This window comes from Nematolebias whitei, chromosome 11, assembly GCF_014905685.2.
Source record: "Nematolebias whitei isolate Nwh7 chromosome 11, NemWhi1, whole genome shotgun sequence".
NCBI lineage: Eukaryota > Metazoa > Chordata > Actinopteri > Cyprinodontiformes > Rivulidae > Nematolebias > Nematolebias whitei.
The window spans coordinates 22,701,626-22,719,020 of NC_056508.1; the positions used below are offsets into that span (position 1 = coordinate 22,701,626).

At 41.2% G+C, this 17,395-nt stretch overlaps 1 protein-coding gene across 1 annotated transcript in view; it reads left to right on the forward strand.

Moving 5' to 3' along the window:
* The window catches only part of frmd4bb (FERM domain containing 4Bb), a gene marked incomplete in the record, with an annotated part of 42,111 nt that overhangs the window by 17,513 nt on the left and 7,203 nt on the right, over positions 1 to 17,395 (forward strand). Inside the window, 20 exon segments of the mRNA XM_037684016.1 lie at positions 744 to 809; positions 2,545 to 2,639; positions 2,742 to 2,834; positions 4,854 to 4,938; positions 5,276 to 5,332; positions 5,429 to 5,451; positions 6,601 to 6,684; positions 7,836 to 7,901; positions 8,196 to 8,253; positions 8,346 to 8,432; positions 9,722 to 9,798; positions 13,002 to 13,140; positions 13,231 to 13,372; positions 13,536 to 13,669; positions 13,817 to 13,933; positions 14,343 to 14,571; positions 14,650 to 14,703; positions 14,796 to 14,931; positions 15,078 to 15,245; positions 15,464 to 16,248. Coding sequence (XP_037539944.1) covers positions 744 to 809; positions 2,545 to 2,639; positions 2,742 to 2,834; positions 4,854 to 4,938; positions 5,276 to 5,332; positions 5,429 to 5,451; positions 6,601 to 6,684; positions 7,836 to 7,901; positions 8,196 to 8,253; positions 8,346 to 8,432; positions 9,722 to 9,798; positions 13,002 to 13,140; positions 13,231 to 13,372; positions 13,536 to 13,669; positions 13,817 to 13,933; positions 14,343 to 14,571; positions 14,650 to 14,703; positions 14,796 to 14,931; positions 15,078 to 15,245; positions 15,464 to 16,248 — 2,695 coding nt within the window.

Here is a 17,395-nt window from a genome sequence, read left to right on the forward strand (position 1 = left end):
CAACGGGACTTCTTCTTATGGGGCCCGGGCTTTGGGCCCCATAAGGATCAGTTGGTCCTCACAATGCAGTATAAGTTGGAAAAATGGGCCTCACAAAGTAACATAAACAAGGGCACACACACACACACCACAGTCACATGATCACCCAGCTTTTGTGGAGGCAGATGATGAAACAAAACTGAGTGTCTGATGTCATTTATTTCCTGCTATGGTCCCATATTAGCCTGCATAGTCTTTTTTTAATTATGTATTAGGCGGAAATAAACATCACTGACTTTATTACAAGTTTCTCATCATCACTGTAGAGTAAGAAAGAACTTTGTTCACCAAGTAACAATCTGAACTGAAAACCATTTAGCTGTAAGGTCATGATGTAAATAATAATACCATAATCTGACTGTGGTGAGGCCCAGAGACCAAAAGCACAAACTCTAAATCCTTCTTCTGGTCACTATGACTACAAATCCTTGAAACAATGCTTTTATTGTTACTAACACGGCAGTGTTTTAAATTAGATCAGTGCATCAACCACATGGGTCTTTGGTTAGGAAGTGTTGTAACCATATGTTGCCTCGCCTCTTTATTTATGAAATATTGTAAGACTTATATGGTTTTATTGGTGTCCTGCTGTCATTGTGGTAATACATTAGTGATCAAGTGCACAGGCTCACAGTGTGGTTGCTCCTTGTGATTATATAGCTCACAGCATGTGTCACAAGTCTTGAATTTCCTCTTTTTTCCAGATGACTGAGGGCAGATTGTGTCAAGTTCAGCTGCTGGACGACAGGAAGCTGGAGCTGCTGGTTCAGGTACAGATGCTCTCACATAATAAAACATAAAAACGCTTGTTTTTCCCCAAAGAAAACTTTTGAATGTTGTGTAAATTGTAAAACAGATGACAATGAATTGCAAATTTCATTAACCCATATTTTAACAAATTTTGAAACAGCAAAAAAAAAAAAAAGGTAATTTAGAATTTTATTGTAGCGGCAAAACTCAGAACAGTTGGGACATAGTCAAGTTTACAATGTAAGCATCCCCTCTTTTTTAACATCAGTCTGTAAACATCCAGGAACTGAGGAGAGCAGCTGCTGGAGGTTGTGGAGGGAAACGTTGTTCCATTCTTCTGATGTAGAATTCTAGCTGCTCAACAGTCGTGGGTCTTTGCTGGATGGGAGCATATGTTGCTCTTAAACAAGTATGCACATTTCTGTGTTGATAGTGTCTTTCCAGATGTGTGTGCTGCCCACTCCAGAGGTTACAATGCACCCTCATACCATCAGAGAAGCAGGCTTGTAAGCTGTGCACTCTTGGTCCCTGTCATTGTTAAAACAAAGGACATGGTGTCCAAGTTAGAAATGGAAATTCCAACTTCTCTTCATCTGACCACAGAACAGTTTTCCTGTTTGCCTCAGTCCAGTTTAAATGAGCTTTGATTCAGACAGGGGATGCATTTCACATATGGCTTATTCTTTTGCTTGATAGAGCTTTAAGTTAAAATTGAGGATGGGACAGTAAATTGTGTTTATAGACAACAATCTGTGGGAAAGTTCCTGAGCACACACAGTGATGTCCAGAACAGAATCAGTCTGGTTTTTAATGCAGTGTTGTCTGAGGACCCCAAGATGGCAGACATTGGAGACTGACTTTGAGTCTTGTCCTTTAAGTTCAGAGATCTCTTCAGATTCTTTAAGCCTCATCTTTGCTCCAGCATCAACGTGTGGCATGGAGGCTGCACAGCTGCAGAAAGAAAAGCTTTGTAGAGAGTGGTGAAGGCTGCACAGAAGATGTTGGAGTCAGTCTCCCCACCATCACAGACATCTACACCTCCAGATGCAGGAAGAGGACCACCTGCATCATGAAGGACCCCACTCACCCGGCACACTCAGACTTTTTGCCCTGCTCCCCTCAGACAGGAGGTTGAGGAACATTAAGTGTAGAACCACTAGGCTGAGGAACAGCTTCTACCCTGAAGCTGTTAGACTCATGAATCTCTAATCAGGATAATCCCTGTGAAAAAAAATCACTATAATGCAACTTTGATTGTTATGTGCTGCTGATTATCCATGCTGCTGATCTCATGCTGCTGATCTCATGAGTTTCTGCCATTAAACTCAAAATTACCTAGCTTTGACAAGAAAGGAAATAAAGAAGTACAATATCTTTCTTTCAGAATTTAATGTTTATTATGTTCAACTGTAAAAAGAATGAGTTTACAAAATTTGTACATTATTGCATTTCATTTTTATATACATGTTACATGTCCCGATCTCTCTACGATTATGCTTGTAAAAACTGTATGAGAGTCAAAGAAATTGCAGACTGAACTTAAAGTCATTGGGTGGTAAAGTCAATAGTTTAAAATGGATAAAAGCTCAAAACATTGTGACATACATAACGAGAAACAAGACGCCTTTTTCACAGCGGTGTACGTTGTGTTTTATTTTCAGTGTTTGTCAAACGGTTCCGAAAATACATTTAACACATTTCATTAAACGTGAACATTCAAAAACTAAATCTATCGTCTAAATCTTTCCATTCCAGCCGAAGCTTCTGTCGTATGAGCTCCTCGACTTGGTGTCCTCCCACTTCAACCTGAAAGAGAAGGAATTCTTTGGGCTTGCTTTTTTTGACGACAAGTATGCAAAGTTCTTGTTCTTGCTAAAGTAATATTTAAAGGTGTTTCTGTGCACGTTAGCAGAAAGCAGCTTTCTAACACTTCTGCTTGTTTGCCTCTGCAGCAGTCAGTGTAAGTGGTTGCAGATGGACCGCAGGGTTCTTGAACACGACTTTTCGAAGAAGGCTGGAGCCGTTTCTCTGAACTTCCTGGTCAGGTAATCTGATAGTGGAAAGCACAACATGGCTGACATCACATATTACCAACACAGTTTGAACAGGATTAACATGATAATGTTTTCTTTGACTGTGGCAGGTAAACATTTGGCTCCTACTGTTTTGTAGCAACTCATCCACCCAAGTCTAATTGTTAAGTCATTTCAGTCATTTCAAAGTGAGGCTCGGTGGAAAAGAACAGTTATTTACTTACAAATGTATAGTTACCGTACTTTCCACCGTATACGTCGCATCAGTCCACATATGTCTAATAAAGTGGGAAAAAAAAACATAAAGATGTCGCTTCGCCATATAAGTCGCATCTATTATGTGTCACCACTGACAACCCAGTAATGTGGGCCGGTGTTGTGCCAAAAATTGATCGGCTGTCAAATGGTGGGCGCGGGAGCGTGCACCGGAGGACTTTAACAAGAATTTAACAAGATTAGCTCTTAAAAACAATTATTTGTTTGCTCGAAATTATAGTAAAGGTGTGTCTCAGTTGAACTTTTACTTAATAAATGCACTTTAATGGTCAAATCAGCTGCATTTCGCCTGTGTGTGTGTGTGTGTGTGGGGGGGGGGGGGGGGGCAGCAAAATGCAGCTGATGTGACGTTGGCTCCAGGAGTTCCAGAGCGAGACGAAGGTGGTTTAGTATGGCAAGCCAAGTGTCTCATTAATAGCCACTTTTACCTAATAATGAGACACTTGGCTTGTAACATTAGTCGAGGGCCCTCTAGTGGTTGAAAATGGTAGTGTTCAATATTTTCCATGTCAGAATGAATGAAATCATCAGATCTCAGCCAAAAATTGTGTTATAAATATGGGAGGAAAAACATAAGTCACTTCGCTGTATAAGTCGCAGGGCGTGCTAATTTATGCAAAAAGGTGCAACTTATATAGAGAAAAGTACGGTATATGGAAGTGCAAAAAATATAAATGGTGAGAGGTAGAAGCTTGGGTCCACTTCCAGCAGCAATGTGATAATACTTCTGCTGAAATAAGAGTGCAATGCAAAATTACAATGTTGTGATGTTAACATTTACTTAAACCACTAAAAAGTTAGGATATTGGAATTGTTTCAAGGTAGAAAATTTGTCTTGGAAATTAGTCTGCTCAGACTGTACTGATGAATGTATAATGGCTTGTCGAAATAGATCAACTTCCAAAACAGATTTTTCCATCTTAAAACCATTACAGTCTCCAAAGTTTCATAGTTGTTTATGTATCGTTTTACTCTGTTTTTGAGTTTGCATGGTTGTTTTGGCAGAAATATCTTGATACTCCTGCCTCAAGGTCATCATAAGTGCCACAGCTAGCTGCTGCTACAATCTGTGATTTTAAATAACCATAGAACTCTATGCAAATCTCCATGTAATGCAAACAGGAAATTGGTGCAAAGGTTTATAAAACATTAGCAAAAACTGCTATCATTTTTTTTTTTTTTTTTTTTTTTAATGGCAGCAATCCGGCAGTACGATGGCTCAGTGGTTAGCACTGTTGCCTCACAGCAAGAAGGTCCTGGGTTCAATCCCCGGTTGAACCTGGGGTCTTTCTGTGTGGAGTTTGCATGTTCTTCTCGTGCTTGTGTGGGTTTTCTCCGGGTACTCCTGTTTCCTCCCACAGATCAAAAACATGCATGTTAGACTGCCTTCAGACCTCATTTGCAAAAGAGATCTGTGATCTCAATGGGATTTGTCTGGTTAAATAAAGGTTAATAATAATAACAAATAAATAAATCCTCTTGTCTTTGGTTGTGTTTGGTATAATCATTAGCTCGTCTGTTCTATTGGGCTTTATTTCACCAAACTAAGTTTGTTTGAAGATCTATCTGCATCAAGTAAGATATTAATTGTTCATTAGCTGTCCACAGTATCTTAATGGCGGGACTTTCCCTATAAACATCATTACTTTCAGTACAAATGAAGATTTCGTGAATCAAAATTCACAAGCTCAATAATTAGTTATCTTATTTAAGTGTTAATTTTAATTCCTAAGTCTTTGCTTTCATCTTTGACAGGTTTTATCTAGAAAACATCACACAGCTAAAGGACACCATAACAGTGGAGTTATTCTTCCTAAATGCAAAATCAGCTGTCTACAATGTAAGTGTGTGCTTTCTGTCTTTTTATGGGATTATAAACAACAAAAAACAGATTTTGCTGCAGTTGTTTTTCCATCAGAAGCTCTCCAGTGATTCACTGTCTCTGAACTGTGCACTTCAGCCCAGCAGACGGTGGCTGCAGGGCACAGATTTCTTACTGCTGGCTGGAATGTAAAGTGCACAGAGTGAGAACGAAGCAAAAACAACAACCAAACTTTAGTTTGTGAATAAGCAGAGGTTATTGAGGGGCACAGGGAATATTCTCTGGTTGTATCTGAAATGCAAACACGTTTTTTTTTTCTCAACTTACTTCTTTCTTTTGGCCTTATGTTTCTCAGGGGATGATTGAAGTGGAAACTGAGAACATCTTCAGACTAGCTGCAAATGCCCTGCAGGTTTGCTCATTTAATGGTCTCTCATGCATACTGTATATTAATTGCTACTTCTAAAAGCATCTGATCTAACAAGACGTTGTTTTTTGTAATTATCAGGAGGCAAAAGGAGACTATACGAGGTAAGAGCACATGATGAGCAGGAGTATTTAACAGCAGCAGGATGAGTTAATAGTGAGCTGTTGGAGAAGGCGTTCAATAGGTCGCTTGTTTCTCTGGTGCAGACAACAAAAATCAATCGTGTTACTTTGTGAGGCTCACCACAGAGCGCTGGGAAGCTTGCACCAGACAGATAATGAATTTCACAATGCTGATAGAAGCCAAGTCACTGCTGAGCAGAGACACCTTTACATGCACACACTGGCTATTATCAAGCAGGGATATAATGCTGGCTGTGTTCAGAGGAATACTGCGGGTGGTGGTGGTGCACGCTGCCACCTGCATCAGACCCACTGCAGAAACAAGATGATTTAGAAATACATGTTACTGACTATCATGGATGTTACTGTTGTTTCATCCTCGGTATCTTTTAAAGAATTGGTGGTGTGTGGGTGTGGGAGGACGATGAGGTGTGGTGATAGGAGGAAGAAGCTGGCCACAAGTTTTCTCAAGCTCACCCTCATTTATCCATATATTGCAGAACAATGTCAGTATTTTGAAAATTGAAAAAAAAAAGATAATTGTTGACTTGTGGAGTTTATTTTTCTTGAACGTGTGGAAAGAATTGTCATGCGGGGGAAATACTTCAGATCAGAACAACATCTGTGTGCTTTGGCACAGATTGTACATATTTCTGCAACACGTTATCCTCAAAGGTTTGACCTCAGTAGCTTTTGTTCAATGATGGTGGTTCAGAATCTCGTGGATTTTAGTGAGTCTTACTGGAGGAGCATGGACCACATCTGGTCCTTCTTACAATTTGATCCGTCCTGTGAAATATCATTTTCAATTTATTTCAACTTGCCCATCTGTGGAAGACTCAGTTTTTGTTTCTTCTTAAGTTGCTTAAAATTTTAGTTTGTTTTGTGCAAATTTCACCTCAATCAGCCAACTTTAAAGCAAAAATAAGAACTTTTATTTCTTAGTGTTTGATTTTGATGTCAAAAGACAAATCTCACGAGTCAGTTCAGCACAGATCTCTTCTCATGCCACCTTCCTACGAAGACACCAACAGCAACATGAAAAAAGACCTTGGTGCCTAAATAATACCACTAGTCATCTCAACTCAGTTGATTATTTTCTCAGTTTTCTGGGGTTTTTTTCTCTTCCAGTGATGAAAACACTCGAGCTGATTTGAAGAAACTCCCAACTCTTCCCACCAAAGTGCTGAAGGAGCACCCGTCTCTTGCATATTGGTAAGCTTTCAGGAAATCACCTACTGCAAAGGCAAAACAGTGGCTTTGTTTTTGCCTGCATCGGTGTGCACGTGTACAACCTTTACCATCCATCCATCCATTATCTTTTTACCCGCTTCTTCCATTTTGGGTCATGGGGGTCGCCGGTGCTCATGTCCAGCAATCACTGTGCGAGGGGCGGGGTACACCCTGGACGGGTACAACCTTTACCATCTGGCTTACAATTCTGTCCCCTTTGATCAAGGGATGATTTTAATGTAAAACTCTGGAGTGCAAATGTAAATGTTGTTTCTGGGTGTAAATTGCTTCTTTTTTTTTTTGGATGATTGTTTCCTCTGGTATCAGATGCTGTGCAGCTGGAAGGATTTTTTTACTGAAAACTTTTTGCTTTTGGGCATTTGTTATGATGCGTAACCATGGCAACAATGTGGTTTTTACAACTAGGAGCAGCTGATTAACAGCTCAAAAGCTCAAATAATACCTCAGCTACAGCCCCAAATCACAAATGAGTTAAAAAGGAGGTGCCGTGAATGCATCCCCGTCTACCTGGCGGAGGTGCTTGAGTACCTGACCTCCGAGATCCTGAAGCTGGCGGGAAATGCGAGTCGTGACTACAAGAAGACCAGGATCATCCCCTGACACCTGCAGCTGGCTGTCTGCAGTGATGAGGAGCACAACAAGTTGCTGGGATGAGAGATCATTGCACAGGGAGGAGTTCTGCCCAAGATTCAGGTGGTCCTGCTGCCCAAGAAGACAGAGAAACCCACCAAGTCCAAGTAGACGGATCAACATCTGCAAACAGTTTCTTCAGATCTTCTGTAAGACAGACCGCTACAAGAGATCCTTCCTGCCCACAGCCATGAGCATCTATAATAACTTTTTAATGAGACCAGGATGATGAGCTACAACAACATTTCATTTCCCTTTGGGATTAATAAAGTATTTTTTAAATTGAATTGAATATATTTGGTGGATATTGCAAGGCATTTAATCATCTAGACTGAAATCTTTTTGGAAACAAGTTGAATGCTTTACATGCAGCCACACGAGCAGTTACATTCAAATTAGATTTAATCACCCAACAGAACGAATAATGTAATTTTTCATTTGATTACAAACAATAAAACAAACCATTCTGTGCCTTTCTGCAGTGAGGATCGAGTAATCGAGTATTATAAGCAGCTGAAAGGTGTCTCCAGAGGACAGGCCATTGTGCAGTAAGTAGTGAACCAAAGTGTGCAATTGTTTCAATTCCTTTAACACGTGTAATGCAATTAGGCTGAAAGTTCATTAATGTTTCTGTCAACTCCATCAACCCTTTCCATTTTCCCCTGCCTTCCTGGCACAGCTGGCTCAAAGCATCTGTTGGAAATCAATATCAGCTCTTCAGCTGCAGTCGAATCCCACTGACTCACTCAGTTTCCTATTCGTCTCTGTTCACTTTTCAAAGATAAACCACAGACAAATCATACAAACCAGCTGCCATTTTTAATAAACGTTTTGTCCTCTAGGTACCTGACGCTGGTGGAATCATTGCCAACATATGGCGTTCATTATTTTGAGGTTAAGGTAGGCCTTTGGATGTGACTCATAGGAAATGACAGCTCTTGCACCTGGAGTGGAGGCAGCAGAGTGAGGTGTGCGTGCTCTTTTCCTCGCAGGATAAACAGGGGATCCCCTGGTGGCTCGGAGTCAGCTATAAGGGCATCGGCCAGTACGATCTGCAGGACAAGTTAAAACCTCGGAAGGTAAACATTCACTAAAATGGCTGGTTTTTTTTTCACTCTAATCTGATTGCACAGGGTGAGGACTGCTGCTGTTGCACACGAGTGCAGTGATTCACCAGCTTTAATTCATGCACCACGGCTCGCACCTCCTGGAAAAACTTGGCTTCAGCTCTTGCAGACGAGGCCAGACATGAAAATACTGGAACAGCGTCTCAGTTTAAAGGAATCTGTCAGTTTGTTTGATTAAGACTAGGGAGTATTTTTAAATGTTTTTTTTTTTTTTAAATTGGAGAGTCATGTGGACAGCAGGAACATGCTTTTCTTGTTTCGTTGTTTCAGCCCATGAGCTGACAAAAGAAAGCCATGTGAGGGATCAGGCAGCTGTGCTCTGTGACGTCAGAAGCGCAGGATAGAAATGAAGGTTCGAAACGTTTCGTTGCTTTCCTTTTGAAGCTCTGTGACGTCGCAGTGTGAAGCAATCCGTCTGTGACTGGTGCATCCTGGAGTTGTGCAAGAAGTCAGCTGATCCGCGTGTTTTCAGAAAATAGAAGAGGGAGTGAAATGATGAGGTCGAAGCGGGGAAGAAAAGGGCTGGATCTGGGCGTTCAACATGAATGTTCAGAGAATACCTGACGAGACAAGTCGGGAGCTGACAGGGGACAGAGTAAAGTGAGTGTGTGGGCAGCAACGGCACAGAGGATTCCCTGTTTTCTGAGGATCCACTGGTAAGACTGCATGTGACGCTTTGTTCTGTAACTTTGAGGACTTTCTTGAAACTGGGTCTTTGTTCAAAGAGTAAATTTTTAATCTGATTTAAGAAGTTTGCCCCCCAGCACTTCTTTGAGTTTTACTTGTGTCTCGTTCAGATTTTGTCCAGACACATGAGTCAGTGACCCTAATGTTCATATCTGGCTGCTGACGGCGAGCAGCTGGTTGATAGTAGGGGCAGATGGAATGAGCCATGGAAAGTATTGTGTGTTACGATGAATCTTCACGTAATGTTCCTCTGTGGTGTTTTTCTCAGTCACACACCTGGATTACTTCAGACTTGCCATGTCAGGCAGCTCAGACTGTAATGACAGTTCATGATAGAGTCTGGCTTTTTGATGATGATGATGGGAGAAACAACTAGCGAAACGCCTGAAACACATTTTTTCCACCAAAAAAGTTGATTGAATCAGTGTTGAAATGAGGATTTAAATGGATTTAACAGTTTTGTGGGATTTGGGTTAGAATCTCCCTTTAAAAACAAACCCTGCAACAAACATATCTCTGTAATGAGATTACTTTTTTCACATTTTAACCTGCAGCTCTACCAGTGGAAGCAGCTGGAAAACTTGTACTTTCGAGAGAAGAAGTTTGCTGTTGAAGTTAATGATCCACACAGGTGAGCAAAAACTGAGATCTTTTTCCTCGTTCTGATAAATATTTGTACAAGATATTATTATCTCCTGCCAACAAAACGTAAAAGGTATGTTTTTGTCCATGTCTTGTTTATCTGTTAGCAAAATATCTCATGAACCACTTAACAGATTTTGATAAAACTCTCAGAAAGGGATAAATGGATGAACTTTCATAACTTCACTTGTCATCTCCATTTAAGATGGCTGCCACAGTAAAATTAACGAACACAAAAGTGGATTTATCTTAGTCGTCTTTACAGATATTCAGTTAAAATTATGTGTGGTAGCATCTGAAAGTCATCCCTACACACATTCTGAGTGCTAAACATTTTTCAAGATCTGCCATTAAAACTTAGACGTCATCTATTCAGTCAACTCTCTCTGTTAGAAAAATATCTTGTGAACCACTGAATGGATATTATTGAAATTTTTAGAATTTCCCAGGCCAGCTGAGAGACATAGCCTCTTCACTGTGTTGTGGGTTTACCCTGGGGTCTCCATCCAGTAGGACATGCCCAGATAACCCTCTAGGCAGGTGTCGAGGTGGCATCCTAACCAGATGCCCAGACCACCTCAACTGGCTCCTCTCGATGTGGAGGAGCAGCTCCATTCCTCCATCACTTATGAACCAAACCTTGTGCTACTTAAACTCCTCCCCTTGAGGCACCACCTCACTCCCAACCCAGTGAGTGCAGTCTACCCTTTTCAGACTGTGGACCAGGGCCTCAGATTTGGAGGTGCTGATCCTTGTCCCAGCTGCTTCAAATTCAGCTGTGAACTTTCTAAATGAGAGCTAGAGATCACTGTATGATGATGCCAACAGGACCGCATCATCAGCAACAGCAGAGACAGAATCCTCAGGTCACCGAATCGGACACTTCCATCCACGGGCTGCGATGAGAAATTTTGTCCCTAAAAGTTATGAACAGAAACTGTGACAACCAACAGCCCTGGCGGAGTCCGACTCTCACCCTGAACGGGTCCAACTTACCGCCGGCAATAAAAATCAGATTCTCGCACCGTTTGTATAAGGACTGAACGGACCCCCAGTCCCCTATTCATGGATCATTCCCTACAGCATACCCAGGGAACATGGTCTAATGCCTTTTATAAGTTCAGAAAACTTACGGATGCATCTCAGAAAATTAGAATATCATGAAAAAAGTTGTATTTTTTGTCAGTCGCTTCAGAAAGTGAAACTTGTGTGGATTCATTAGAGTGAAATATTTCAAGCCTTTATTTCTTGTAATTTTGATGATTATGGCTTACATATAATGAAAAGAACAAAATTAAGTGTCTCAGAAAACTAGAAAACTCCACAGCCAGCTTTTGGTACCTTTGTCAATGTGGACAGGAGCCAAGTCCTGCTGGAAAATGAACTCAGCATCTCTATAAAGCTTGTCAGTAGAAAGAAGTATGAAGTATCTAAAATGTCCTGGTAGATGCTGCATTGACTGTGAACTTCAAAAAACCCAGTGGACCACCACCAGCAGAGGACATGGACCCAAACCATCACTGTCTGTGGAAACTTCACTCTGGACTTGAAGCAGCGTGGATTCTGGGCCTCTCCACTCTTCCTCCAGACTCTGGATCTTGATTTACACGTGACAGGAAGTTTTACTTTCATCTGAAAAGAGGACATTGGACCTCTGAGCAACACTCCAGTTCTTTGTCTCTTCAACCAGATAAGACACTTCTGATGTCTCTGGTTCAGGAGTGGCTGGACTTGAAGAATGAGACATTAGTAGCTCAAGACTAGGAGTTAATCAGCTGATCAAGGTGTGACACCAGGAGTTTCCAATGTTGAACCTCGTCACAATATTCTAATTTTCTGAGACACTGAATTTTGATATTTCATTATTTGTAAGCCATCCATCCATCCATCCATCCATCATCTTTTACCCGCTTCTTCCATTTTGGGTCACGGGGGTCGCCAGTGCCCATGTCCAGCAATCAATGTGCGAAGAGCGGGGGACACCCTGGACAGGTCACAAATCCATCACAGGGCCATATAGAGACAAACAACCATTCACTCTCTCACTCACACCTAGAGACAATTTAGAGTTATCAGTCAGCCTAACATGCACGTTTTTGGTCTGTGGGAGGAAACTGGAGTACCCGGGGAAAACCTACCCATGCACGGAGAGAACATGCGAACTCCACCCAGAAAAGCCCCTGGACCAGGATTTGAACCAGGGTAACATGCTTGCTGAGAGGCAGCAGCTGTGCCACTGTGCTGCCCTATTTGTAAGCCATAATCATCAAAATTACAAGAAATAAAGGCTTGAAATATTTCACTCTATGTGTAATTAATGTATATATGAGTCACTTTCTGAAATGACTGACAAAAAAAGAACTTATTCACAATATTCAAATTTTTTTAGATGCACCTGTATGTAGACTGGTGGGCAAACTCCTATGAGATTGAGGAGGTCTTCAAAAAATTCCTTCCACTGTTTGATGACATGTATGGTTGAGGTCAACAACACTTCAGCTCCATTATGCACAGTATAAGGTGCTGCTTTCCCCACCTCAGTTGCTTGATGGTTTGCCCTCATCTTCTTGGAGCTGATCCATTGTCTTTATCTAAGGCCTCACTGTACTTCAATTCATATGAGCCTTTGCCTCTACAACCACTAGGACTGCATCCCACTTGTCTCACCAATACACTAGAGCTGTGTCTGTAGACCTACAAGCTAGCAAGGCCCAATTGAATGCCTTCAACTTGACAGCCTCCTTCACCAGGGGTGTCCACCAATGGGTTTGAGATACCAACGACCTTGCGACAGCCTTCTTAACAGTGGAGGTTCGGAACATGGCCTAGGTGAATATAATGTCCCCCACCTCTGCTGGAGTATGGTTCAAATTCTGTTGGAGATGGGAATTTATTTTTCTTGACAGCTTCTTCCGTCAGCCGTTCAATCTGTAGCAACAGCCTTGGGTTTACTGGCTCTGTCCAACTTCTTTCTTCTGCCATCTGATCCAACTCACAACAGGGTGTTGATTAGTTGATAGTTCAGCTCTGTTATCAACTGATCAAATGTTGACAGCTTCATATGTTTTAGCCTCCAACTGATCCATGTTTTCATTACTAATCCAAAGGGATTATCCACGATGCTACAACTTTCACATAAATGATTTTTTTCAAAAAGCTGCCTATCGCTTAGATTTTCCGTCTGTTCTTCAGGAGAGCAGTAACCAAACGCACCTTTGGGCAGACAGCTCTACTCATTCACACGTGGTATGCCAGCCACTCTTTGATCAAGACTATTTGGGTCATGGCCATCAGCCAGCACCAGTTCTACTTGGACAGAAAGCAAAGCAAAGTAAGTGTCAGCTACAGGTACTACCGGTTTTGTCTTTACCCTGTCCACACCTTTTGACTTATCCTTTAGTTATATTCAATATTGTTTTAGGCAAAATTAGGACCAGCTAAAAGTTTGGAAGAAATTGCCATGGAGCTCACAGAGCATGGAGGAGCAAAGCTGAACAGACTGGGAGATGATGGTCAGAAGAATAACCTTATAACAGCCAGCAACGGGAGCCTGGTGTCTACAGGTTGGCTTCAAACAATTTAAACAATTCACTTCATAGAGCACATTAGGTTTGATGTATATCCTGATTAAGTTTATTGTTCAAAATCGAAAGAGAAACTGAGCATTCTGGGAAGTAAAACCGCGAGACATGAAAAATCATCCTATATCTGTTTTTTTTTTTTCAGGTTCTGCCGACTATGAAATGAGTGAGGAACAGAAGAAAGAAAAACTCTCTGAACTGAGGAAAAAAGAACAGGACATCCAAGATATTCTGGCCAAAAAAACAAAAGAACTGAAGAAGATTTGCCTCAGAGAAGCGGTGAGAAATGAATTTTTAATAAAGCTCTTCTACTCTGATTAAAGACTGAAATCCTTTTTAATATTGATAAGCCTTTTTACTTTGCAGGGGGTGGTCTGATTGCTTTTACTTTTAGTTTGAATAAATGTTATGGCTTTGTCCTTTCAGGAACTAACTGGCAAGCTGCCAAAAGAGTATCCCCTGTCTACAGGTGAAAGACCGCCGCAGGTCAGACGGCGAGTTGGTACCGCCTTCAAGCTAGATGAGCTTTTCCCTTACAACGAGGTCGGTATTTACCTGATGAATCAAATATAGCAGCAAGTTTGAGTTTTGTGACACTGTTTAAATGTACAACACGCAGTTTGTTGAAGTTCTTGCATTTGTTTTAGTTTAAAGGTTAAACTGAGATTACAGTAAATATGAATCCTGGATTTTTCATTGAGTAACAGTGTTGTGTTTAATATGCATGACTGAAGTACATACTGTATTGCAGTTGATGACACATTCAGAGATTACAATGACTCGCACACTGTTTGAGGTCATATGGCATGGTATTCTTAAAAGTGTTCCTGACACCAGATTTGTTACATCCCTAATAATGAATCAGAACTGGAAATGGACAACAGTACTTGAGTACTTGATCCTTCCATTGATTTTTTTGTGTGGATGGGCTTCCTATTGCTGATGTTTGCAGGATCCCTTCCTGAGGAACCTGGAGAGCAGATTTGCCCTTCAGCAGAAGATCGTTGAGGCAGCTAAAAAGCTCGCAAATGAGCCAGAACTGTGCAAAACAGTGAAGAAGAAGAGGAGGAGGAACTGTTTGGATGCTATGCACAAACTCCAGCAGATAGAGAATGAAATGAACCAGTACAGAATCAAAAAGGGGAAAAAGCCCACACAACGTGCCTCTGTGATCATTGCAGGTATAGTGCCAGTTCATCACTGCATTCATTATTCAGCTACACTTGCAACGTATTTGAAGATGTTTTCTTTCTTTGTAGATGAACTAATCCAGTCAGACTGTGGCTCTCTGTCTAGTCTCCCATTAGATGATGGTGAGTCGGTTGTAAAGTTTGCTCAGACCATTAGATCTGCTGCAGTCTTGGTGAGAAGCATTAACTTCTGTTGTTTTATTGTGTGTATTTAGAAGACTCGGACAGTGCAGGTCAAAGACCACGGTCACGCTCAGTCCAGGGTTCACCTCAGCTCAGTCCGATGCGATCTCTGGGAGCAGAATATGATGTGGAGAGACAAGGAGCCCCCAATCATCACAAAAACAACAGGTGCCCTAACATTCTTCCCCAAACTAACAGTGATAAATATAAAGATAGCATGCACTGTCAGCTTTGTCATGTCATGTTTGCAGCCTTATTTCTTTCCTCACATTTCATCCATATTTTTTTCTTGTTCTTATACTGAAACCGTTTAGAAAAGCTTTTGATGGCATGGAGGCAGCCCATACCTGCCAGAATCCAAGAGAGGTCTCCTCCACCCACAGTAGTCCCTGTAAAACCCTTCCTAGACCTCCTAGAGATCCTCGCAGCATACCTCCTACCCCAGTTATGACCCGCAATGCCTACAGCAGCAGCCAGCTCAGGTGTGGTTCTTAATCCTCTGCAGGACCAAGCAGCTACATATCATTCCTGTTAACAATAACTTCATCCAAATGTCACGTTTTCATTCAAAATTTCAAGTTTTACTAAAACTTCCATGCAAAATTTTAATTTCTGCTACTCCTAGTAAATCCAGATCCATTATTCTGTGAATGATTTTGTTTCTTGAAGAATCAGAATAAAACCCGCATCCTTTCTGCAGGTCAGAGGGGTCTCCTCATTGCTTCAGGCATCGCAGTGGAAGTCTGGAGTCTCAGCCACATTTAAGAAAGGACACAGACTGTGAGAAGCCTGTTTTCATCTTGTCGCCATCTCATCGCAGTAACAGCACGGAGGTGTTAGAAGATTGCTCGTCCTACACCAGCCAGTCCAGTCTGGACTGCTGCGGGGCAGCTCACTCCCACTACAGCACATTGGACTCCCGAGCCTCAACCATGCACCGTCTTCACAGGAAACTGGAAGTGTTTGGTAACACTGGAAGCATGCCCAACTTGGTTCAGCACCACTCTAGTTGTAGCTATTCATGCGAGACCTCATCCCACTATGCACCTAGTGCCTACTATGTTGCCGGTTACCCATGCCCCGACATGGAGCCTTACACTAACGGTGCCTACGTATATGAGAGTGACGTTGAAGGCCACTACAACGTCAACCCGTCCTACCAAATGAACAGCTATCATGGACACGACAGATTTAGGCATTACAGCAGCAATGGAGCTGATAGTCTTTCTCAGAACCCTTACGCGACAGTGAGACCACCACGGACCAGAGAGGGGCCCAGAAATGAGCTCTTAGCCAAAAACATGCATAAGGCCTTGGTAGCAGAGCATCTGAGAGGCTGGTACCACCGGAACAAAAGCCCCAGAGAGGGAGGGAGGGGTCTGATGGCTGGATGTGACTTCGACAATGGATCTCAGCTCAGTCTGGGCTACCAAACAATGCCAGCAGCCCTCAGCCACTCGAGCAGAACCACATCTTTCTCCTCAGGTAATTTAATTTTACTGACACGTTTAAAAACCTAATCTGCTTTAGTTTTTTTGCTAGCTTAGAGTCATCTATACTCTAATATGTGGCTGATACTGTTCAGTACAATAATACAGCATCCAAAACAGTGGGCTAGCGATGTGGGATCTGCATGTTGTATCATTAAAAAGAGGTCTTTTTACACAGCAGTCAATAGAGGATGATGGAGAGATGCCACAATTTTATAATCTGATGCCTTAGCAATACATTTTAAAGTTACACAGTTGTTAGAAACAGCATATATTTCTTGAAGGAATACATACTGTCTTTCATATCAGAGTTTTACACTAAGATCCTCTTCTGCTGAGAAATCACAGAATTATGTCAACTTATATTTTTAAAAATTGTGCAATTTAGGTATGCACTTCAAGTATGTGTTAGAAGTTACTCATTTACTATTAAATCAAATTTTAGCTCAGTATCTGTAGAATTGATTGAGTTGAATCGGGTTCACTCCAAAGGTTAGTGAGTTATAGATGTTTGTTTAGTGATTGCCTTCTCAAAGATTCATCAAATGCACCCTGCTGTTCTTGAGATATTTTACTAACAGGCAAACAGACTTGATTCCATCAGGTAATGCCAATGTTTTAACTTGAAGTATATTTTGGGTAAGACTCCCATCATAAGACCAATTTTTTCCCAATATCTGTAAACATAGCTGCAGAAAGTGTTAGTCATTTTTATATTTGCCAAGGTCACTCTGCTGTAGCAGCCATCTTGAATCAGGTTGACTACAAAATAATAATAATAATAATAATTAGTTGTACATGTAAAAATTAAATTATTAATTCAGAGATATAGGGAAATACATTATGGCCCACTGCAAAATGTGATATGGTAACAATACTAGAAATATGGACAAAATGTAACTGGGACATTTGCTTGTGATGGAAACTGGGACATGCTGGATAAAGGCTCTATCATGGGAGGGAATTAATTTTAAACTTTAAATTCATTTTAAAGCTGCAATATTATTTTTATATTAATCTGTTTTAAATAATGAGATAAACAACGTCCATTTGACATTTTTCATTATGGATGCTTTTCTGAAAATCAACTGAAATCAAAACAATAATGCTCACATTCAAAAAATCTATAACAAAAGTATTTT